The 24,053-nt window shown below is 44.5% G+C and overlaps 2 protein-coding genes across 2 annotated transcripts in view; one reads left to right on the forward strand and one right to left on the reverse strand.

Moving 5' to 3' along the window:
- The window catches only part of SNX30 (sorting nexin family member 30), a 40,903-nt gene extending 32,305 nt beyond the window's left edge, over window positions 1-8,598 (forward strand). The window contains exons 7-9 of the mRNA XM_083593647.1: window positions 4,047-4,133; window positions 6,803-6,955; window positions 8,131-8,598. Of these exons, the coding sequence (XP_083449773.1) occupies window positions 4,047-4,133; window positions 6,803-6,955; window positions 8,131-8,190 (300 nt within the window). The 3' untranslated portion in view covers window positions 8,191-8,598. The remainder of the gene's footprint in view (window positions 1-4,046; window positions 4,134-6,802; window positions 6,956-8,130) is intronic.
- A 6,048-nt stretch (window positions 8,599-14,646) lies between these two features.
- SLC46A2 (solute carrier family 46 member 2) lies at window positions 14,647-23,951 on the reverse strand. The gene is made up of 4 exons (XM_083593656.1): window positions 22,056-23,951; window positions 20,229-20,312; window positions 18,778-18,934; window positions 14,647-15,523 (listed from the first exon to the last, which is right to left on the reverse strand). The coding sequence occupies exons 1-4, from the start codon at window positions 23,098-23,100 to the stop codon at window positions 15,466-15,468; spliced, it is 1,344 nt and encodes a 447-aa protein (XP_083449782.1). The 5' UTR covers window positions 23,101-23,951; the 3' UTR covers window positions 14,647-15,465.
- Window positions 23,952-24,053: the final 102 nt, after the last annotated feature.

A 24,053-nucleotide genomic window follows, 5' to 3' on the forward strand; every position in this document is an offset into this window, starting at 1 on the left:
TGAAAGGGGTTGCCCAAATGTGTCTCTCTGATGCACCAATTATGATATATAAGCTGTGCGAAGGGCCTCAGGGCCTGCTATGTATCATTTTCATGCTGACTTGCTTTTACAAGAAAAGAAAAGCAGGAGTAGGAACTGTTGAGATGATATAAAGCATTCTGGGCACAGTTAGTACAAACAGTTCCCCGTGGAATGTTTTGATATTAGGTAAATGGAGTTAACGGTTGGGCTTTTATATATATATATGCCTGAGCAGCTGAAAGTATGCAGATGAATTCTCATGTGGGTGCAGCAGTCAGCTGCCGTCTCAAGTCCCTTGAGAAATTACAACTTTGTGCAGCTTTAAGAAATCCCCTACCATTGTATTAATGCATCGGCTTCAATTTTTCTTCTTGTAGAACAACATATAATGAATAATATGTAACCATCGGGGTTTTTTTCCAAGAGCTTTTTAATTTTCTGTATTCTTTACTGTAAGAAATGGCTAAAGTCCTTGGCCCAGGTCAAAACACAAACTCCGTTTTTAAACGGAGAACTTTTTGCCCCCCTGATATTTTATGCAACTTAAAAAGAGAGAGAAGAAACTAGGAAGTACTGCGAACGTGTTTTAAAAATATAAAAAGAAAGGAAGGTTTGCTTAAGCGCAGGTTGCATCCAGGGGAAGGCCTCATCTGCACTATGCATTTAAAGCAGTATCAAAGCACTTTTAAACAGTCGTGGCGTCCCCCAAAGAACTCTGGGAAATGCAGAATATTAATCACTAGTAAATTTGAGCCTATATCAGCCAGTCCCCTTTAATCATATCTTGGAGGTTAACTTTTGAAGAGAACCTGTGAATTTTGTGTGTGTGATTAAAAATAGAGGTCTGCATATAACTTGAGATGGACTTGAGCATGCTTCTTTTCCATTAATGGGGTGGAATATTGAGCTAGCATTCAGTGGTACGGGATGGGGTGGGAGACAATAAATTAAGCCCTATACAGGCGTTCTGCCCTCATGCCGTTACCATAGTCTGAGGGAAAGTGCAGGGATGTGTTTGCTTGCTCCTGCTCTCGCCAGCCTTGCCTCCTTGGAGGAGAATTCTGAAGTGTAGACTTCCTGTGTAGTCAAAGTTCTAAACTGAGGAACATACATTCATAGAACAGCATCCCTGTTCAAGACCTTTCCACTTCCAAGTGTGGATGGCAGTGGGACTGGGTGATGAGGACATAAAATATGGGGGGCAGAGCCAGTGAAACTCATCTCCCCTATGCGTAATCACACGAGGGCAGCACATCACCTGTGTAGGACTCTAGAGAAGGCAACATCAATCCTCTTTCTCCAGAAACTGACGTAATCATTCTTCACCTTTTCTTTCTGTTGGCAAACAAATATGTATTGTCCCAGACCTGTCTGTTTGCTAGCCATGTGCCTTTTGAATGCAATATATTAATGATTAAACCGTAAGTTTGAATCTCCACATATTCTGCAGGCAGATTTCTTTTAGCCGAAGGCAACTAGTTTATTAGCATTTTTGCATACCTGCACCAAAGCAGAAATACCTGTTCCATTGGAAGGGCTTATCTACCTCTCTAATAACTATAGGACAAAGTTGCACATCACTGTGATTCTCCCAGAGCAAATAAAGCTGTGCCTTTTAAACTGCAGAAAGCATGCATGATGCAGGTGTCACACATCCTAAGTTATTGGATCACATCAGCAGATAAGTGCTTATCTTTCAGCTGTTGAATGGATCACAAAATTGGTAGGTGCTATTATGGCCAGGTTTAAAGAAACTTCAACACTAGGTTTACCTGCCTGCCTGCCTTTTCAGTGTCAGATTTGCACACAGAACAGCTAAAAACATCCCCTGTAGTTAATGTATCTGATCAGAATGGTCCCATCATTTGAACAAAGACTTTGGCATCACTGGAGTACTGAAAAGTTCCGTTTGGGTTAGGGATGTCATTGTCAGATAGGATGTCAAAAAAGGGCTGTGAAATAGCTGCCCTTTATTTGTTGCCCTGCAATTTGCTGGCTCACATGAATGAAAAAGTGCTTTTTAAAAACGGTTTCCTTCCGCTGCCTTTATATAAATTGTTTCCAATGAAATTTATTGCTGAAAAGCATAACTGGGTGAAATGGGTTTTGATGGGCAATTAACAAGTTGTTCTGCACATTTGCTGAAGCCTCTCCTGCCCACAAGCCAATAAAACCAAACCTTGTAACCGCAAAGCCTCTTGGAACCATTTCAGTGAAAGCTGCTAGACAGGGCTGCCTGTATATGCGATCTGATTCATATGTTGCTTGCTAGATCTTACCCTTACCAGATCTTTAGAGTTTTGAGGTAGGTAGCAAACCTGAGAGCACCAGCCATTCAGAATTGCTTTCAGGAGGTGTGCTTGATATCTCAAAGCTAAGTATTTAGTTTGGGGGATAGGTAGCTTTAAATAGAGTGCCTTGCTGTAATCAAATGTTTTGCAGGTACTAATACAGTTTGTAGTGCTTGGGTGTGTGGGGGGGGGGACCAGTAGTTAATTTTTACAAAAGATTTACACTGCTATGAGAGCAAGGATTTGCTCGAGGCTGAAAATGATTGTAGCTTGTAAGTTTTTGAGCTGCATTCTGTAGTCCTGCCAAATTTGTTTTGCCGGGATGAAATGATTTCTGATCTCTGTCCTGCTGTTCTTGAAAGGGGCTTAAAATGTGTGAGCTTCATAGCTGAGTAATGACTTTGAACTTTTTCACAACCAAGCCATTGTGTTGCAAATACTATCCAAGATTCCCTATCCCTTCTGAAGGGAGATGATGATGATCTTGCACTGAAATAAGGATTGTTTCACTGACTCAAATAGTCGTGATCCTTCCAGTCTACCTCTGCAATCTGGAAGACTAATAATAATAATAATAATAATAATAATAATAATAATAATAATAATATTTATACCCTGCCCATCTGGGCAGCTTCCAACAAAATATTAAAAATACAATAAAACATCAAACATTAAAAAATTCCGTAAACGGGGCTGCCTTCAGATGTTTTCTAAAAGTCAGATACAGTGGACCCTCTGGATACAAACTTAATTTGTTCCGGGGGTTCTTACGTACCCTGAAAAGTCGACAACGTTACGTTACCTAAAGGTAACATAACCTGAGGGTCCACTGTGGTTGTTTATTTCCTTGACATCTGATGGGAGGGCATTCCATAGGGCGGGCGCCACTACAGATAGGGTCCTCTGCCTGTTTCCCTTTAACTTCCCTTCTTGCAGTGAATGAACTGCCAGAAGGCCCTCAGATTTGGACCTCAGTTTCCGGGCTGAACGATGGGGGTGGAGACGCTCCTTCAGGTATACTGGGCCGAGGCTGTTTAGGGCTTTAAAGGTCAGCACCCACACTTTGAATTGTGCTCAGAGATGTGCTGGGAGCCAATGTAGGTCTTTCAGGACTGGTGTTCTATGGTCTTGGCGACCACTCCCAGTCACCAGTCTAGCTGCCGCATTCTGGTTTAGTTGTAGTTTCTGGTTCACCTTCAAAGGTAGCCCCACGTAGAGCACATTGCAGTAGTCCAAGTGGGAGATGACCAGGGCATGTACCACTCTGGGAAGACACTGCGCAAGCAGGTAGGGTCGCAACACTAGGAGAATGCTCTCCCCATTGCTGGCTACTGAACCTGCCCCCCAGCAGCCAGGAAATGAACCTGGACCTTCATTTCTGACCTTCTAGAACAGTGGTTCCCAACTGGTGATCTGTGGACCCCAACTGTTGCTGAACTACAACTCCCATCAGCCCCCAACCAGCTTGGCCAATGGGAGTTGTGATTCATCAACAGCTGGAGGGCCATAGGTTTCCCATAGCTGGTCTAATGCAAGAAGACAATGTAACTGCCATCACCCTTTCCAAGCCAATAGACTTCCACTGCTGACACCTAAGTAGTGCTGGTTTCAAGTGGATTACAGCTGGCTTGGGGTAACAGGCTCAAGTTCATATGAATATGTGTGTGTGTGTGTGTGTACATAACCCTTGCATCTCCTCTGATTGCATCCTGTCTGTTTCCTCCTCCCCTTAAGAATGTGTTGAAGAAAAGAGATCAAGTTCAAGCAGAATATGAAGCCAAACTGGAAGCTGTGGTCTTAAAAAGAGAAGACCGCCCTAAGGTTAGTCCTCTTTGGAACCGCTCTTGGACAGCTCAGTCTCCCACTGCATTGTCTTCAGCAGGATTAAAAAGGTTTTGTGGAATGTTGAAAAGGGCAGTAAATACTGGTGACTAAAAAGCAATTTATTGGACTGCAAACTGGATTCTTGGACTTGATCTTTGGTGAGGAAAAGATCATTTGTTTGGGTAGGAGAGGTCCTCGGGACACAAGGAAACAAAACTGCCCAGTACCACAACCAATTGAATACCCCAGGTTGGCCAATTGGTGGTCTGATGCTTTTAATTGTGACAAGGTGTAATAAAATATATACGCAGATTTGATCAATAATTATTGATATTCATTGCTTGTGTAAATTATACTTTCCCGTCAACCAGCTTTGGTTTATCTCACAGCATGTGTTGGCTGGCTTTTGGGCAGGTATGAGAAACCTGTGGCCTTCTGAATTTTGGACTGGAGCACCCATCACCCTTGACCGTTGGCCATGCTGGCTGGGGCGGACAGGTGTTGGAGATCAACAACATCTGGAAGACCATAGGTTTTCCATTTCTGGTCTCAATTTAAGGTTTTATGAAAGAACCTATGTTACGGTTCTTTCACATAGATTGAATTGAGATATCCATTAGTGGGGTAACTACGTTTGTCACTATATTTCTGGAGAATAGAAGCTGTTACCTTAGTGCTGGTGCTTGAATGCACATTGATTCCTTAACTGATGAATAAGCAGCAGAGGCCTTTTCCACCGTGCCACCAATATTTAAAAGCTTTAAAAATTAGTAATTATACTAATTCACTTTGAAGTTAATCTTTTTCTTTTCATCTTAGGCACAGCCTCCTTTAATTAATGCAATTTTATTTGAAAGCAGTGACAACTAATAGGTTTGCTTTGCCAGTTAGAGCCTTTCCACTTCGTCTTCTGTTTAAGCTAATAGAACAATTAACAATTTAAGCTCTGGATTTATCTCATCTGTGCTCCACTGCTCTTCAAATGTATTCAGGACAGTGTGTATTAGGAACTGTGTTTTAACCTTGGAACAGTCCTGTGAAGTAAGTTAGAGTAGACTGAAAGGCTGGTCCAAGGCTAGCCAGTGAATTCTGTAGCTGTGTTGGGGGAAATCTGAAGCAAGGTGAGTCTGGTCCAAATTCATTGCATTGTGTAGCCACAACGTCACTGGCTATACAAAGATCTCTTGTTGTCTCCCTAGCTGAAAGCTGAAAGGAAATATGGCTTTGGAATAATAATAATAATAATAATAATAATAATAATAATAATATAATTTATTTACACCTAGCCCCTCTGGTTGGGTTGCCCCAGCCATTCTGGGCAGTTTCCAACACAGAGACACATAATAAAACCTCAAACATCAAAAACTTCCTGCCTGCTACAGGGCTGTGTTCATATGTCTTCTAAAGGTGGTGTAGTTCTTTATTTCCTTGACACAAAGGGTGTTCCACAGGGTGGGTGCCACCACCAAGAAGGCCCTCTGCCTGGTTCCCTGTAACTTCGTTTCTCACAGTGAGGGAACCACCAGAAGGCCCTTGGCGCTGGACCTCAGTGTCCGGGTTGAACGATGTGGGTGGAGATGCTCCTTCAGGTATACAGGGCCGAGGCTGTTCAAGGCTTTAAACTTCAGCATTGACACTTTGAATTGTGCTCAGAAATATACTGGGAGCCAGTGTAGATTATTGGGAATAAAAACGTTAGCCCTTGACACTTGTCCAAGATGCTGGTCCACCCGTGCTACTCCATAACTGCCAGCATTAACACCCTATTCGGGTGTTAAGTGTCATGTGACTATAATTACATGATGCAGGATACCAAGGCACATCTGCCCTGCGTGCACTCCTGTACCTAACCCCCCCCCCCAAGCTACTCCTGCATTAGGAGGTGGGTCTGCAGCATGGCAATCTCCCAGATGCAACATTGACACTGCCTGTGAGCCACAACCCTAAAGACTCCTTTGCATTGCAGCTCACAGGGACAGCCTAGGCATTTTCACCCAGCTACCCTGGTACAGGTGTACCCCCAATGCATGGGTGGCATTGGGGAGTGGCTGATGCAAGGGGTGCATTCAGACCCCCGTCGCTCCCGTCTCAAATGATTGTTTCCCGAAGCTGAACACCCAAGGGCTTAAGTCTGGGAAAGCAAATATGGTGCCTTCTTTTTCTTTAAAAAAATAAATAATAATTGATACTTTTTCAAAGAAATACAAAAATACATACCCATTACATAGTATCTTTTTTATAATTTACTGAGATAAAACAGCTACTTAGTCTAAAAGAGAACCAAGTAGGAAGAAAAGGCAAGGAAAAGAGAAACGTAAAGAAAGAGAAAACGAGAGGAAAAGAAATAAAAAACTAAAGAAGGATAACATAATAATAGTAAAATAATAAATAATAATAATGTTGACATGCACAAATGAAAATAACACAAAGGAACAAGTGGAGGGAGTGGAGGGAAGTCAGGGGATTCGACGAATCCCAAAATATGGATTAATATTAAGAATGAATATAGATGTTTTAATTGTTTTATTTTGTGTTTTCCTTTTCAGTGTAATGATTGTTTGTTGAGAAAATTAATAAAATAATAAAAGGACTTCTGGTCCAAGAAAATCCCTTAACTTGTGTCTGCAACAGCATTGGGGGATTCCTTTTTCTCGCTCTCTCCCCAGGTTCCCACTGAGGTCGAAAAGTGTCAGGACCGTGTGGAATGCTTCAACGCAGACCTGAAGGCAGATATGGACCGGTGGCAGAACAACAAGCGCCAAGACTTTCGGCAGCTGTTGATGGGAATGGCAGACAAAAACATCCAATATTACGAGAAGGTAATCTCTAAGGTTGTCGCTGTTATGTAGTGAAAAGACAGTGGAACCTCCCGATAACAAGAGTTTAGCAGAGCTGAATGCCTTAGAGGCGCGCGCTTCTTGCTTACCACCATCGAGTTTTAGCTTTTTCACACTGTCACTATTTATGTGGAATGTTCTCGTACCGGGATGGGGGACTAAATGGAGGGGCAAAATGTAGCTCTCTAGGCCACTCTGACCTCTTTCCTCAGGCCACATCCCTCGCCAGCCTTGCTCCATATCCTCCTCGAGTGTTTTTGCCTGGCTGGAATCTGTCTCTGAATTCTCATAACACTTTCTGATTAGCATGTACCACCGTCCTAAAGGTTGTCTAAAATGCAACTGCCATCAACCGAATGCAACCTACTAATATGCCCTGGGCTCCCCAATCCCTCTCACCACCAAGGAAACATAATAAATGCATAGATGAATAACCTGTCCATGTGACACTGACACAAAAACCACAATGCATAAAGTGCAAAAAGAGAGAGAGAAATCATTGTTTCCCCTTCTTTCTCCCACCTCTCTCTCCCCACAACCTCAAAATGCCCACGATAGCAGCGTCTCACACCGAATGTAACTGACCTGTAGATAGGACTCTACGAATTGTAAACAGAGACATTATATGTACCTCCGTCATCGAGTAAAATCTGTCAATGAAAACAGTTTTGAAAAAAATAAAATTGCAGCTGCTGCAATTTTGGTAAGCAACGCTGCACAATGGTGCATGTTTCACTGGTCTTGAAAGAGCAGCATTCCCTGCCAGTGAGCTACTAGGCCCAGTTCAAGGTGCAGAGGGATACAAAGCTCTCAGTGGTTTGAGGCCCAGGCAGTGGTGTGTTGTCAGTGGACTGAGGGGACTAGGCTATTCCCTGATGGGGGCCTCCTTCCCAAAGGCCAGGAAGCTTCTGCCCAGCTTAGGAAGGAAGGTGCGATGCTCACGAGTGTGACATCAGGACGCCCCTATCCACCACGCTTGCAAGGTGGTGCCTCTGGCCCCCTCTGTTCCCCTGTGAAACATTTCACCGCAGGCCCCTGGGTACCTGAAAGAGCACCTCTCTCAACCGCAATGTCCTTTCTTTAGGGGCTTCTGGGAGTGGCTGGTTTTAAATGGAAGCTCTGATGGGTTTGCCGTTCTGTGTCTTTGTTTCAAACAGTGCCTTACGGCGTGGGAATCTATTATACCACTTTTGCAAGACAAGCCTGAGACCAAATAAGAAACCGCATCTTCCCCCACCCTTTTCCTCCCTGCACCACGGACTTCTGACCAAGTGACGGTACCACTAAACATACTGGAGATACACTATGCACGACTTGGTGTCAGATTTGGGTTTCCCTAACCCACCCCCTGGAGGAACAACTACCTGTGCTGAACCTCGGGACTGATCCAACTTGAAAAAAGTTTGAAACTGTACATTTTTTGTGCCACCTTTTTATTAAACCATCCGAGTTGGCCTTGAATGCTCCTACTCACGATCCTTGGCTGACGGCAAAGAAACTACAGGGACTTTTCTCCTTTTGGACCGCTTTATATTGAATGAAGTTGATACAAGGAACACTACAATAATAATGATGATGGTGATGATAATTACAATGATAATAATAAAGGACTCTTTAAAATGCAAGGTGCCAACACATCGTTATTGTCCTTCCTTTTTCTTGTTAGTTTAGTAAGGAGTGGTTGACCATGAAATTGCAGGTGTTCACTCTTCAAATTCTGTTGGATTTCTCCCCCCTCCTCCCACCCTCCATATGTGGAAAGGGAATTTGGCTGACAGAAGACTCTTGCTGGATTCTCAAAGGTCTCTTTGAATTAACTTGGGCTTTGTGGATGGGAAAGTCAGGTCTACAGGGCAAAAGTTGGTATGGTCTTGGTACAATGCACAGGAAACCTGCAGAATATTTCAGAGGTGGTCTTTTGGCTATGGCATGTAGGCAGTTAGGTTCCAGAGCCTTTGAGCCATTTACTGGGGATGGGGGAAGTTGTGTGGGGTGTTCTGTGCCTCCCAAAGTCTGTACATGAAACTATTAATCTTTTCTTAATAATAATAATAATAAAATCGAACCTTTTCTGCATTTTTTGAATGCTAGTGTTTGCCATGTGATGGATGTTGTTTCATAGTGACCCCCAAGTCTCACCAAATTTATCCTTCTCACCTTGGGCTTTCATTAAAAAGAAACAAACAAACAAAAAATCAGCCAGTGAAACTGTTCTTAAACATGTCTGAGGGGAGTGTAGCTGAAGAGAAACCTCTCACAACAAGCGACCGTTTTCTTTCCCCTGCCTTTCATTAGGATGACTGTGTATGTACCATTATGTGTGGAGACCTAGTATTGTGGCTGGGAGATTGAGCTATGAACTGACAAACCTTTGGTTCAAATTCCATGTCTGCCATGAACTTTCTAGCCGCTACCTCTCAGTACAGTGGTACCTCTGGTTACAAACTTAATTCGTTCCAGGGGGCCGTTCTTAACCTGAAACCATTCTTAACCTGAGGTACTACTTTAGCTAATGGGGCCTCCTGCTGCCGCCGCCACGCGATTTCTGTTCTCATCCTGAGGTAAAGTTCATAACCTGAGGTACTACTTCTGGGTTAGCAGAGTCTGTAGCCCGAAGTGTTTGTAACCTGAGGTGTTTGTAACCCGAGGTACCATTGTATCCCTCATTTTTAACAAGTGGATAATACTAAATTACCTTGCAAAGGGACTAGAAGGGATATTGAAATTGCATATGAAGCTGTTGACTCTAAAAGGCACTAAATAAGTGCTAATTATTTGACAGAGTGGAGACTGCCTTTTTTAAAGTACTAAGGGGATTTTACTCAGCTTTACAAGTTTTCCCCCCATTTGTGCTGGGGAGTGACAATGAGCAATTTTGTGCATTTATTTTTTTACATGTGTTATTTTTTATTTTTTAAATCCCTGGCACTTGCCATCTGTTCCAATAAACACTCAATGGATGCAACCAAGACTCTGTTTTGAAAATAGATGTTAGCAATTAATACTTAGAAACAGTCTTTTTATTAGCAGCAGCTAGTTTGGGGAAAGGAATTGCTACCTCTCTGTAGATACGTGTACAATAGTTTGGAGTTATTTCTCATTTGGATTAGCAAAGGTTCCAGAACTGGTGGTGTTCAAAAGTATCAAGCAATACTTTGATTTTGTGTCAACTTGTGGGATCAAGAATCTATAGAAACATGGAAATTGCCAGCATGTAACTTAATACCTTGGAAGGAATAAGAAGTATGGGCTGTGTCTAACAGGGTTTATGATAGAGACATGATCACTGGGAGGGATGCTTAGAGGCCATCCATTCCAACCCCACTTACTCAATCCAGGATCTGCAATATAATATCCCTGACACATGGCTGTCCAGCTTTTGCTTAGACACTTCCAGTGACTTGCCACCTTCCAAGGCAGTCTACCAGCTCTCAATCTCTTTTGATCTCCCAAAACATCGCCTTCCAATTTTGACATCATGGAGAATCCGCAAGCTCTAAAATAAATGAGAGATTGTGCACTGGATTGTCTGTTTCCAAGATCACAAGTAACTGGAATCTGTGAGTGAAAGAAAGAAAAATGTTTTCTGAAACACAGACATAACAAGTCTAATTTTTATTGAATGGATAAGGTGTTTTGCTTTGAGTTCCCATTCTATCATAAAGGCTCACGTAACAAACTGAATGTCTTACAATTTTCTCCATGCAGAAATTGGATGTTAAGAGGACATGCGTGCACTTCAATAGATTGTATTGTTGATGAGAAAACGAAACTTAGATTGTAATGTTGGCTGTGTTCACTTCTGAAATCAAACACCTTAATGCTTGCTCTCTCGGTTTCAATATCCTCCTGTATGATTTTTTTTCTTCCTAAAAAAAGCCTGTTGCAGGCAGCAGGGCACAATTGGCAAGATACTAGGAGCTCCTTTCTTTGCAGTTGGAGTAGAAGCTGTTGTTTATCAGGCTGAAGGGGCAAAGCTTTGAACAGAGGCAATCGTACAGTTTGCATTGTGTATTGAAAAGTGCTCTTGCTACAGTCCATATGGATTGGGTTTCATGTTTTAGAAGAAGGTCATGGCCATTTTAAGTACATGTAGCACGGAGGCCTGGCTACTGATCTGTGCTTGAGAGTTGTGTGTGTGTGTGTGTGTGTGAGAGAGAGAGAGAGAGAGAGAGAGAGAGAGAGAAGAGTTAACATACCTCCGACTCTCACTACCGTGCAGTCGTGTAACATGGGTTGCTAGTGCCCGGGGCAAGGCAAGTATCCTTGACACTGCCCGATAGGCTGGAACAAAGGGGCAATACCTCAGCGACCTACCCTAGTGGCAGTTGCGGCGCCCCATGGAGTGTGGGACAGGGGATTGGCCAGGAGCGGGTATCTTTCTAAAACCCATGCAGAAGACGTTCTAGCAACCGGCCACCACCCAGATCTGTTCCTCAGTCTGCCCATGTGGGCACTGGGAGATTTTCTCTGTGAGGGCAAGGCCACACTATTCTTTATTTATTATTACTACTTTCTTCTTGTTTTCTTTTGAAATTTTGCACCACTAAGAATTTTGCATGCAGGGCAATTATCTCTGTGACCCCATCCATACTACACCACTGCCACCTGCAGAGGTGATCTGTATTGCTGAGTCCAGGTCTCCCTCCTCTGAAGAGAAAGTAAGGTGGTCATGTTTAGTGGGCACAGTAGCCGTGTGTAGCCCATTGTCGCATTTGACGATCTGGACAGTGAATCCATCTGTGTGTATATGGAACCAAACACACTTATGATTCCAATGCATTCTGAAAGGGTGTCTTGACTTAGATTGTTTCGAAGTTGAGACAGGTAGTGTAAAAAGCCTTAGCTTTTTGTAATTACAGTATGCACTTCAGATCCTATAAAGCTATACTGGGGTGTCAGTTTTAGATTTACATATTCAGTGCCCCACACATAATATAAATCATTTTAGTTCCGTTAGCTGTTTTTTGACAATTTTTTTCTTACTCTGAACAATTAAAGGTCTTTTCACAAAGATAACTGCCCCACCTTTTTTTTTAAAGGCAAACTGTTTGCTCTTGCCCAAATATTTTTGTACACGTGGAATCAGAGCAATTCTCCGCCCTCATGGAATCAGTAAACATATAAATGTCAAAACATTTTGCAGACACTTTAAAAATAGTTGCATTCTTAACATAGTGGCCTCTCCCTTTCCAAACACTAATTTGCACACAGTGCAATTTGGAGCAAAACAGAGAGGTGTTTTAGATGACCATCTTCCTATCATAAGCTAGACTTTTAGGTATACTCAAAAGTTGCTTATTTAAACGTGTATTTAATGTCCAAAATTTAAAAGTTGGGTTCATTGGTGTCTCGTTTGAATACGTATCTCTAAGCTTTTCTCAAAGACTCTCTCTAGCTGCAGCTGAGCGTTTCTGAGTCAGCCTCAAAGGTAGCCCCTCGTAGAGCGTGTTGCAGTAGTCCAAGTGGGAGATCACCAGGGCATGTACCACCCTGGCGAGACAGTGAGCAGGCAGGTAGGGGCTTCCTCATGCACAATAAGGCTTACCTCTCCTGCTTCTCCTCCCTGCACTTGAGGGGGTTGGGAGAACCCTGCCCCCCCCATGATGCACAGGTAGAGGGAGGGGGGATGTTTCTGCCTGCTAAGCTGGCATCCTGGAATGTTCAACGTAGTGTGATGTTGAATTCCTTGGAGTCCAGCAACTTCTTAGAGGCATGTGTTCCCCACCCCTGCTATAGCGACAGACACAATCATGGCACCCAGCAGCATCTCTCTGAATGGGTTTTGAGCCATGCCAGTGTCCGAAAAGAGATGCAAGTTCAAGGTGAAAGAGCAAAACTCTGGAACGGGGAGCCTTGAGGTTCTCTTCAGGCGTAGCTGGACTCTCACCCCCCTGACTGTTGGCCATGCTAGCTGGGGCTGATGGGAGCTGTAGTCCACAGCATCTGGAGGGCCACAATTTCCCCACCCCCTTCCAAAGATTGCTATTTAGGGAAATGGTTTGATGCACGGAAGGGAGGATGGGAGATTAGACTGTCTCTGCTGTCAAGTGTTTTCTGCAGTTCATCTGCTAGAGACCCACGTGGAGTGTGTTGCCGGAGTCTGTTTTTGTCTGTGTTTTAGTAACTGTTGGCAGAAGTTAAGCCGATGATGAATAGCATGGGATATGTTCTTGCAGTCTTTCAATCCCCATCTGTGCTTTTTAAAAGCTAAAGTGAAAGCAGTAGTAAAAAGGAAGAAAATAAATATTCACGGCCAAAGCAAGGAAAGGATTGCAAACCCAAAGTGGCAGCTTTTGATGAGTCATCAGCAAAACACAAGCACACCAGCCCATCCCAAACATAGACTACGTGTGGATGAATGTGTATGTATTGTGAGCTAAATTTGACCGCCAAAATGGAAGCTGCAGGTGACCTCTTGGTTCTATTCCTCTCCTCTCCCAGCACTTCCAGTTTACATATCAACTAAGCACATGATGAACCCATTTCCCTTCTTGTTCTGGGAGACAGGCAGGATATTTCCAGCAGGAAGTTCTTCTCTGTATGCCCTACCAAGGCTAAAGTCAGCTGTGTTTGTGCACGGTGAGGCTTTCTGAGGGAGCTTCCCTGTGAATTGGGTTCTCCAGGTCTGTCCAGGTGCTAGCATGTGGTCTGCTCACTTTTATCTTTTTCTATATGCCTATGTACAAAATAATAAGTACTGTGCTGTGTTGATTCTGTAGTGGTGTTTTTTTTAAGGCAAAATAATTTATAATGCTTGATAAACTCTTTGTGTGTATGAGGATGGTTTCTTTGACAAAAAAAGAGGACTGGATCAATAAACGGATTAAATTGCTTTACCAGTAAATACGATGCTTTTGGTGTGTGTTGTGTTTGCGTATAAGATGCCTGAGAAGTGAAGGTTTGAATACTTGTGATGACACCCCCGCCAAAACCCTTTTGCCTTTCTGACACCAGGCATCATTTGCAGCCAAAGTAGAATGATTTTTACAGTACATCCTACTGACTTCTGAATGGAACAGGTGAACTAAAAACCCTGCACCTAGGACCTTGCTTACAGCACCAACATAGATTAGATGGCCAAAGGAGAAGTTGTGGGAACTATAGTTTACCTCTAGAATTCCCAGCACCCTTCACAAACTACAGCTGCCAGGATTCAGTAGGGGGTAGGTAAGCTTTGTGCTTTAAATGCACAGTGTAGATGTGACCTCTTTGTCCTCGTTTCATGTTGTGAGTTCCAGCACCGTGTTTACAACCCCTGCCCCCCCAATAGATAAATGGCAATGATCCAAGCTGTAGTGTAACAGAGGCAGAATCATGGTACCCAGGTGACTTTAGACAAGGGTATAATGGAGCAAAGCCCTGCTGAGTTGCAGCACAATGTGATGAATAGTCTGTTGGGGGAAAGAAACCATTAGATAGATATATCTTGCCAAAGTGTATATACTCACTCCTGAGTGGAATTGCTGACTGGCTGGTCCAGTCACTGTTAAGAGGATTATAGAACATTGCTTCTATTCCCCTAGCAAGGAAGTGTGAGCAACTGCTCTCCTCCCTCCTTGGCTCCTGTTGTAAGGCCATCTGTAAGAATGTGAAGTCACACATTGAAGATATGCACATGAAGAAGCAGCAGTCTGTGGTCCCTTAAACATTCCAACTCATACTATGAAAGCTAACAACAACAACAATTTTATTATTTATACCCCACCCATCTGACTGGGTTGCCCCAGCCACTCAGGGCATCTTCCAGCAAAATATAAAAACATAATAAAACATCAAACATTAAAAAAACTTCCCTATACAGGGCTGCCTTCAGATTCTTCTAAAAGTTGTGTAGTTCTTTATCTCCTTGACGTCTGACAAGAGGGTGTTCCACAGGGAGGACGCCACTGCTGAAAACCCCTCTGCCTGGTTACTTCACTTCTGGCCACGAGGGAACCGCCAGAGGGCCTCAGAGGTGGACCTCAAATGCTACTGTGACTTCAGTGAGATAGATGAATAGAGCTGGAAGGGGTCATTGGAAGCCATATAGTCTAACCCAATTGCTCAGTGTGGGGAGCCGAGAGCTTCTGACCTGCTTCTGTTTGAAGGCCTTTGGTGTGGCATGTTCTGCTCTAGAAAGAGGGTAGCAAGACCCTTGTTGCTTAAGGAGGGGAGGACATTTGCTTTCAGAGCTGGAGTGATGTGGACGAAGGAATTGGCATTTCGATGGCAACTGTTTTGGGCGGAAGGAGAACCATGCTACAGTGTCAATGCCACCTCCTTCTCTGTAGGTGCCAATTGTCTCGCTTGTTGCATCTTGATTTTAACCTGCAGTACCATCCCCTTGAAACGCTATGGAGACCAGTCAGTAGATACCGAACATCTCTCTCCATGCAGGTAATTGCAAGACGCAGGCCATCTTTCAAGCAGCCCAACTGCTGGGCCCCTCAAGTCATGCTCTTGATCTGTACGTCTGCTTCTGAAATAGGTACAGCCACTTCCTTCTGCTCTCAGTCCGTCAAAATCTCAAGTGAACCAGATGGTGCCTTTTGCTTCCATGCTATAATACTGCAGGGGAGAGAGAAAGAAGCAAAACACAGGGAGGAATCAATGTGTAAAATCAAAGGGATAAGTGTGCCTGTTCTTAATCCCAAGAACAGGATTGAAATGTACAATTTTCCTGTTTGGAAGTCATATCTTTAAAAAAAAAATATTGCCCAAACCAAAGTAGCATAATCAGTGACCAGATGGCTTATAAAATAAAGTATTAGGGAGAAGTGGGACCTGCAACAAGATCACACTCACATTATACATTTAAAGCACTAGGATGATACTTTAAACAGACACGCTGTGGTTTGTTAAGGGTGCTGAGAGTTGTTAAAAAAGATAAAGGGACCCCTGACCATTAGGTCCAGTCGCGGACGACTCTGGGGTTGCGGCACTCATCTTGTTTTATTGGCTGAGGGAGCCGGCGTACAGCTTCCGGGTCATGTGGCCAGTAGGACTAAGCCACTTCTGGCGAACCAGAGCAGCGCACGGAAACACCATTTACCTTCCCGCCGGAGCGGTACCTATTTATCTACTTGCACTTTGACGTGCTTTCGAGCTGCTAGGTTGGCAGGAGCAGGGACCGAGCAACGGGAGCTCACCCCGTCACAGGGATTCGAACCGCCGACCTTCTGATTGGCAAGTCCTAGGCTCTGTGGTTTAACCCACAGCGCCACCCGCGTCCCTCTGAGAGTTGTTAGGCAACCTCAATTCTCCCAGAGCTACAGTTACCAGAGTGGTTCAACAATCAATCCCTCTCCCCAGGGACTGCAGCTTTGTGAAGGGAACTGGACCACCTAACAAGCCTCAGCATTTTTAATTTTGGTACTTCTGCAAACTTTTCCCTTGTGTGTGGATGGTGTTCTCCAGCTCACAAGAATCTGCTGTGGAGGATGACTTTAACGTTGGCCACCGTGGCTGAGAAAAGGGTAGCAGGTGTCTCCATCTGCTGGCAGATTGAGAAGTAACACCTTGTATGCAGCCGGTTGCCTAGCTGTATGCATGAGCGAGAATCGCCTCCAAGAGGTCACGCATAGGCCGGCTGGGGGATCGATAGATCCTCTAGTGCAACCCTTTGCCAGTGTAGGAACTCCACTGCTACAGCATGACTTCTAGGTAACCATGCAACCCATGCTTCAAAAAGAGCTTTTCACTTTTGTGGACTTCCTTGCAAAACTGTGCTGTTTCTCGGAAATTGAATGTCTGACGTGGCTTCTGCTTGAGTGCAGGAAGCTCCTGCAGCCAATCGGAAGCGGCGCCTTGGTTTTCGAACGGTTTCGGAAGTCGAATGCACTTCTGGAATGGATTAAGTTTGAGACCCAAGGTACCACTGTACTAGGGAGTTAGTCTGGGACACAAGCTGATGGAGCCTCTGCCAAATTTCAAGAGTAGCCCGCTATACAGGGCAAATGCTCACAATTTGGCAATTTGGCCAGCCATTGCCACCTTGTAAAACTCACAAAGGTGTTTGGCAAAGCAGATACTGCTGCTGCTGCTGCTACTACTACTACTGCTAATAATAATAATAATAATAATAATAATAATAATAATAATAATAATACTACCACATCCATCTGACTGGGTCACCCCAGCCACTCTGGGTGGCTTCCAACAAATAGAAAAACATACCATATTTTTCACTCTATAAGACGCACCAGACCACAAGACACACCTAGTTTTTGGAGGAGGAAAACAAGAAAAAAAATATTCTGAATCTCAGAAGCCAGAACAACAAGAGGGATCGCTGCGCAGCGAAAGCAGCAATCCCTCTTGCTGTTCTGGCTTCTGTGATAGCTGCGCAGCCTGCATTCACTCCATAAGATGCACACACATTTCCCCTTACTTTTTAGGAGGGAAAAAGTGAGTCTTATAGAGCAAAAAATACGGTAATAAAACATCAAATATTAAAAGCTTCCCCATACAGGGCTGCCTTCACATGTCTTCTAATGGCTGTATAGTTACTTAACTCCTTGACATCTGATGGGAGGGCATTCCACAGGGCGGGCGCCACTACTGAGAAGGCCCTCTGCCTGGTTCCCTGTAAGCTCACTTCTCGCAGGGAGGGAACGGCCAGAAGGCCCCTGGAGCTGGACCTCAGATTCCGGCTGAATGATGGGGGGTGGAGGCACTCCTTCAGGTATAAGGGGCCAAGGCTGGGGCTTTAAAGGTCAGCACCAATGCTTTGAATTGTGCTTGGAAACGTACTGGGATCCAATCACAACAGCCTTATAGAGTAGGTTAGTCTGAGAGATAGCAACTGGCCAAAGTTTGGCTAGTAAGCTTCATGTCTGTGTGAGGATTTGAACCTGCCCCTGCCTCCAGTCCTCAGATAGCAGTTGAAGCAGCTCCCCCCTAAATATGTTTCTTGAGGACAACTCACATCAAACCCAACTTGTATGAGACCAGTGGCTGGGAATGTTGGGAGCTGGAAGGCACCAAGTTTGGGGCAGTTGCTGGAGCACTCTGTGCCCCTCTCAATATCTCATCACTTCTGATAAAAGAATATTTCAAAGAAGACTGGGAATCTTTTCTAGTCTTTATAAAAAGTTATTTCCCATACATGAAGGCCACAGCAGGGTTTGAAATGTAAGAAAATAGCCGAACGTATTAAGAAACGTGTTGGTGAGGATGGAATTCGATAAGACAGAACCTTAAAACACAATTGTATGCAATTTGCGTTATGAACATTGATGTTGGGCGAGCAGGAAGTCATTAGTTTTGTTGAACTGGAATATAATTGTTGAGTAACAAATGTAACTTTCTATATGGAAAAAAAAATAGCATATTATAAAAGAGAGCTAATCACTTCTAACACAGGCAAAACTAATTGTTTTGAAAAGAGCAAGCCAACTGAAAGATACCAATTACAGTGGTACCTCGGGTTATATACACTTCAGGTTACATACGCTTCAGGTTACAGACTCCGCTAACCTAGAAATAGTACCTCGGGTTAAGAACTTTGCTTCAGGATGAGAACAGAAATTGTGCTCCAGCGGCACGGCGGCAGCAGGAAGCCCCATTAGCTAAAGTGGTGCTTCAGGTTAAGAACAGTTTCAGGTTAAGAACGGACCTCCGGAACGAATTAAGCACCTAACCCGAGGTACCACGGTACACACAGAAACACAGAGTAGACCTAGAATAATAAACAAGAGCTAAAAGTTCAATAAAACCCCTGATCAAATAAAAGAGTTTTTATGAGCCACACACAGATACAAAAACAATCCTCTTGAAAGGGCAGGCTGTCAGAATAGCAGTTTACCTTTTGCCTTGCTTACCTGATAGGGATAAGGCTCAAGCATCCTACACCACATGACAACAAGAAGCAGAACCCGCTGAACCACTCTAAGGTGTTTTGGTAGATCTTGTTATAGACAGCTGAGGTCACAACACCTGTGATCACCAGCGAAAGCTGCAGCAAGACAAACACCTTTCCTAGAAACAAGAGTGGAAGTGGAACACAATAAAATAACACTCAACGACCACTTTAAACAGCTTTGCTTTTTATTTATCACTTTCCAAGCTTTCTAAATTTTTAAAAGATGGCCAAAGTGGAGATATATCATGCTGAAAGTGAGCTAAAGAGCCCCAGAGTAATTAAGGGCTTTTTTTAATTGCATCTCTTTTGGCTTCTGAAAAGTGAGCCGGTAAATAATAAACAGCTTATTTCTGCTACGTGGCAGCAGTTGGGAGTTCAGAATTTATTGCAGCCGAAGAAGTGACTATAAAAGAAACCCAGACACAGTACCGTTATAGATTTGGGGGTGGGGGGCTTAAATCCTAAAAATTGATAAATGGCAGGATTTTAATTAAATGGGGTATTGATGAAAGTACAGGCTTCAGAACTGTGCCAGACAAGGAATTCCTGGGCTGGATTATGCAAACTAGCCTGGCTGGCCTTGCAAACAGCAGATCTCTTATCATGATAAAAGGGGTTGATAGACCACCTGAGAGGAATCCTTTGGCCTGGAGAGACAGGTGTTTGAGGTGACAGGAAAAGAGAGTTTTTGAACAAGGAAGAAGAGAGAGAAAAGACTGGGATCCATCTTGGGCAGGTTGGCTGAAGGCTGGCTGCACTGCTGTGGGGGACAAGCCCCTCTTGAAATGACCATGCTGTAAGACCTGAAACCCATCCATGCAGACTGAAAGTGAAAACAGGTGAACAAGCCATTTTTTTTTCCAAAAAAAAGCTACAACAGTCTCCACCATGTCTTAATTCTCCAAAGGAACACAGACCCGGGGTGAGTGCCTGGAACCCCCTGGGATCTTGCTATTGTTTGGGAGAGTGGGGATGGCACCCAACTTTTGTAAAAAAACATTTGCTAGTACATAGTGCTTCTTATTAGGGGAGGGGAGAGACTCTCTGTGGGTCAGCAGGCAAGGGATTTTGTAACCCAAGAAAATCTTTAATAAAAGCATTTTTTTTTTTAGGGAACCAAGCCTGGCTTTAGCATCTAGTACCATCAGGCAGCTTCCTTAGAGACCCTTCGTTAATTCGGTCTGCTCCAAGTTAGATGCCTGCACCATTAAGTTAATCTGTCGATCACCTATGTCATGTGAGATGATTATATTTGAAAGAGGGAGGCGAGGGAATCTATCCTTCTTAGATCCACTACACAAAATGATAGAAATGTGTCTGTCTTCATAGCCTTATTCTGAATGAAATAAGTAAACTTTTTTTTTTTGCATTTAAATGAACAATGCCAAGATGTTCAAAGCAGCAGCTTACCATAGGAAGTTCCTTCTATGTGTTTCGACAGCAAAGATCTGATGGTCGGCAAGGGAATGAGGGCAAACAACATCACACCACGGGCTGGAGCAGAAGAGAATGGAAAGGAGAGGGTTCATGTAATCATCAGACCAAACTTCCACTGCCTAGCAGGGGTAAAGGGACCCCTGACCATTAGCTCCTGTCGTGGCCGACTCTGGGGTTGCAGCGCTCATCTCGCTTTATTAGCTGAGGGAGCTGGCGTACAGCTTCCGGGTCATGTGGCCAGCATGACTAAGCCGCTTCTGGTGAACCAGAGCAGCGCACGGAAACACTGTTTACCTTCCCGCCGCAGCAGTACCTATTTATCTACTTGCACTTTGACGTGCTTTCGAACTGCTAGGTTGGCAGGAGCAGGGACCGAGGCAGGGCCTATTTAATTGTGGAAGGGCCTATTTAATTGTGGCTGCAATCCTGCACACACTTTTCTGAGAGTAAGCCCCACTCAGCAGGACTAACATGCAGAAGATTGTGCTGTAAGATCTCTTCTGTCAGGTAAGTGCTCTGGGAATCTTGCAAACATTAACTTTCTACACAGTCCCAGCAGGTGTGCAAAAATGGAACAATACAGGTTGTACTGGAACGGGAGGACAAGGAAGCGCCTTTTAGCATTGAGCAATGCTTCTGAGGAAGGTATTAATAGCTTTCTGCCAATGTAGTGCAGAATACCAGAACGAGTGCATGGTTGTGGTTGCTATGTGATACCCTTTGGAAACAGGTTTGGCTCAGCTACACCCAAATGTTTTGCTCTGAGATCTTCAGAGAGACATAACAAGCAAGGATATTTTCTGCCACCAAGGCTGACGATGCCCATTATCAGTGCAGCCTGTCACCCACGCTACATCACAACTTTCTGCATGCATCAAATGAATGCAACATGTACTCTTTCTCTTTTCCCTTTCCCTTTATATTCTTGTATATTATTATTATTACTTTTTGCTCAATGTCGGCAAAAAGCTGGAGTTTGCTCCCCAACCTGCAATCTGAACTGGGAAACACTTCCGTGTTGTGAACTGTCCTGAGATCTACAGGTATAGGGCGGTATACAAATTTAATAAATAATATGAATATATATTTTATCGCCTTATTCTGTTGCATACGGGAATTAATGCTCCACCTCCTAACAACAGGACAGAATTGGAGGCAGAATCTGGCATCATGGCAACCTTAGCTTTAGAGTTACTAGCCCTCGTGATTACTCAAGGCATGCTTGGGAGTGTATGGTTAATGCCTGATGGAATCTCGAAAGCAAGAGGGATGGGTGGGCAAGACTGCCAATAGCTGGTGGTGATGCTCTGAGGGCCTGCACAGCTCCTTCGTCAAACCTAGAAGAAGTGTGCAATATACTATTGTGTGAATCTCTAAACCTCAGAACTTGAGGTTTTATCGATGCAGAATTTGACTTGCCTGGTCAGTGCCTAAAGAGGATCCTGCGTAGCTCATGTAAACCATACTAAGAATTCACAAGGGACATCAGAATACAGTGGTGCCTCGCAAGACGAAATTAATTCGTTCCGCGAGTCTCTTCGTCTTGCGATGTTTCTCGTCTTGCGAAGCATGGTCCGTCACAACTGCGCCTCTTCAAGTGGCTTTAGGAAAAAAGCGAACAAACTCGCAAGACGTTTTCGTCTTGTGAAGCAAGCCCATAGGGAAAATCGTCTTGCGAAGCGATGCAAAAACGGAAAAACCCTTTCGTCTTGTGCGTTTTTCGTTTTGCGAGGCATTCATCTTGCGGGGCACCACTGTAGAAGCACAATAAACCCACTGAGTTAGGATGGCTCTACTCACCAACGTAAAACAGGTACGTCCATCGCACAAAGGCCATGATGAGGATGCCAGCTGAGAAAGACACAATCCCCATCATAATCATGGTGGTGTCTCTGAAAACCCTGGAGAACATAAAAACTCCCAGGAAGCTGGTGATAAAGATCAGATAGCCAGCAGCGTTGGCATAGCCAATATATACCGGCCCCCAGCTCAGGGGCTCCTTCAGGAGAAAAAATGGCAGCACATCCATGGCTCCCACCACAGTTGAGTCATACATTATGGCGGCCACAAAAAGCATGGCAATGATGAGCCTGGAAGGCACCATAGAGGAGCGATTCTCGTGGAAGTGAGGCTCTCCTCCATCATCCTCAGCCAGCTTGATGTCCGGATGGTTTGGCTCTGTGGACGCAAGAGGACAAGACCTTGCAGTCTTGGGGACCCTGAGGACAAAGAGGCTGTAGAGGAGACAGAAAGCATATAAGGCAACGCTGCAAGAAACTAGGACTGCACCGTGGCGGTAGCTGAGGTGGAAGCTGACAAAGAGGTGCCCAGAAGCGATGCTCCCCACGAAGCCGGCTATGCCGTAGATGAGCTCGACGACGATGAGGCGAAGCGAACGCCTGCTCTCCGAGGAGCCCTTAGACACCAGAGCCATGACGCTGGCCCAGTATGTGGTGAAGCCTCCAGACAGCCCGTGCAACACAGCAGCCCCATACATCACCTCAATGGGCCACATCTGCAGGATGAGGAGCAGCAGCAGGATCCGGGAGAGCAAATAGCCCAGGAGAGGCACACAGATGGAGATCTTCCTGCTCTTCAGGTCGCCCAGCTTAGCCAGGCCGTAAGCCGACAGCAGCGGCGTCAAGCCGTCGAGAAGCTTGTAGATGATGAAGAAGTTGGAGATGGCTTTCTGCTGAGAATTCTCGTTGGAGTGAGCCGAGGAGTTGGTCTGGTTGTAGTAGTTCTTCACCACTAGAAGCAGCCCGGTGTCGTAGAAAGAGCTCGCAAGCTGAGCCCCGGCAACAACAGGCTCAATCCAGGTCCTCATCTCCATCCCTCCAAGCATGGTCACAGGAAGCTGCTGCTTGTTGAATCCTTTGCTTAGGGCAGAAAAAGAGGCTGGGAGCCAGTTCAGGGTTTCTGATTTTGGTTATAAAAGCAAGACTCCTTATATTAGCTTCAGAGGCAGAGGGCTGTTCAGGAGTCAGGGCAGAGACTGCTTCTATGATATCTCATTCCACACAGGCAAACATTCACCTCTCTCTCTCTCTCTCTCTCTCTCTCTCTCTCTCTCTCTCTCTCTCTCTGTTTGGAGTCCGCCTACACTCTCTTACACTTCCTGGTGAGGCTTCAAGAGGTCACATGGCCCTGCCTGGGGAATTTCTCCTTCTCATTTTAGGAAGTGAAAGCAGTTTGGTCAGTTTCTTTTCAGCCAAATAATCAGGGCACTTCCCATGGGTTTAGCCAAGAGGGGGGCAGGCAGGGGCCAGCTTCCACCTCCCTAGATCAAGTAAAACAATAGAAATACTTAACTGACCAACCACATCGGTTCTGCTCCCCCCCCAGTCCTGCCCCCCCAACAAAAATCCTGGCTACAACCATGGCACTTTCTGTGTATGCTTGAGGGCACTGGGTGATAGGGTAGGATTACAAGGCTCTTTGGAAACATACACACATGGATGAAAAAATAGATAATGACAGCAGCAGATACTTTTTTCTAATAGTTCCCAAAGCAGGCTTGTACCAGCATAGTTGAGAGGCAAGTGAAAGGGACAATTAGACAGAGGGAGAGGCAGGGAGAGAAGCAGGTGGAGTGAATATTGCCGTTTGTCAAGTCTTTAGCATGAAGACATGCATTAATATTAGGCAGGTTCTTTTGTTGTGTTGTTTTCAACGTCTCCTGAAGTTTTTTGTTTTTGTTTTGCTTAGGCAAACCTACCCAAATGTATGTTTCACTCGTGTTGTCCCCCCCCCCATGGATGATTTTTTAAAAATTGCTTTTATTTTTTATCTATGCCA

This window comes from Podarcis filfolensis (assembly GCF_964270895.1).
Source record: "Podarcis filfolensis genome assembly, chromosome: 17".
Lineage (NCBI taxonomy): Eukaryota > Metazoa > Chordata > Lepidosauria > Squamata > Lacertidae > Podarcis > Podarcis filfolensis.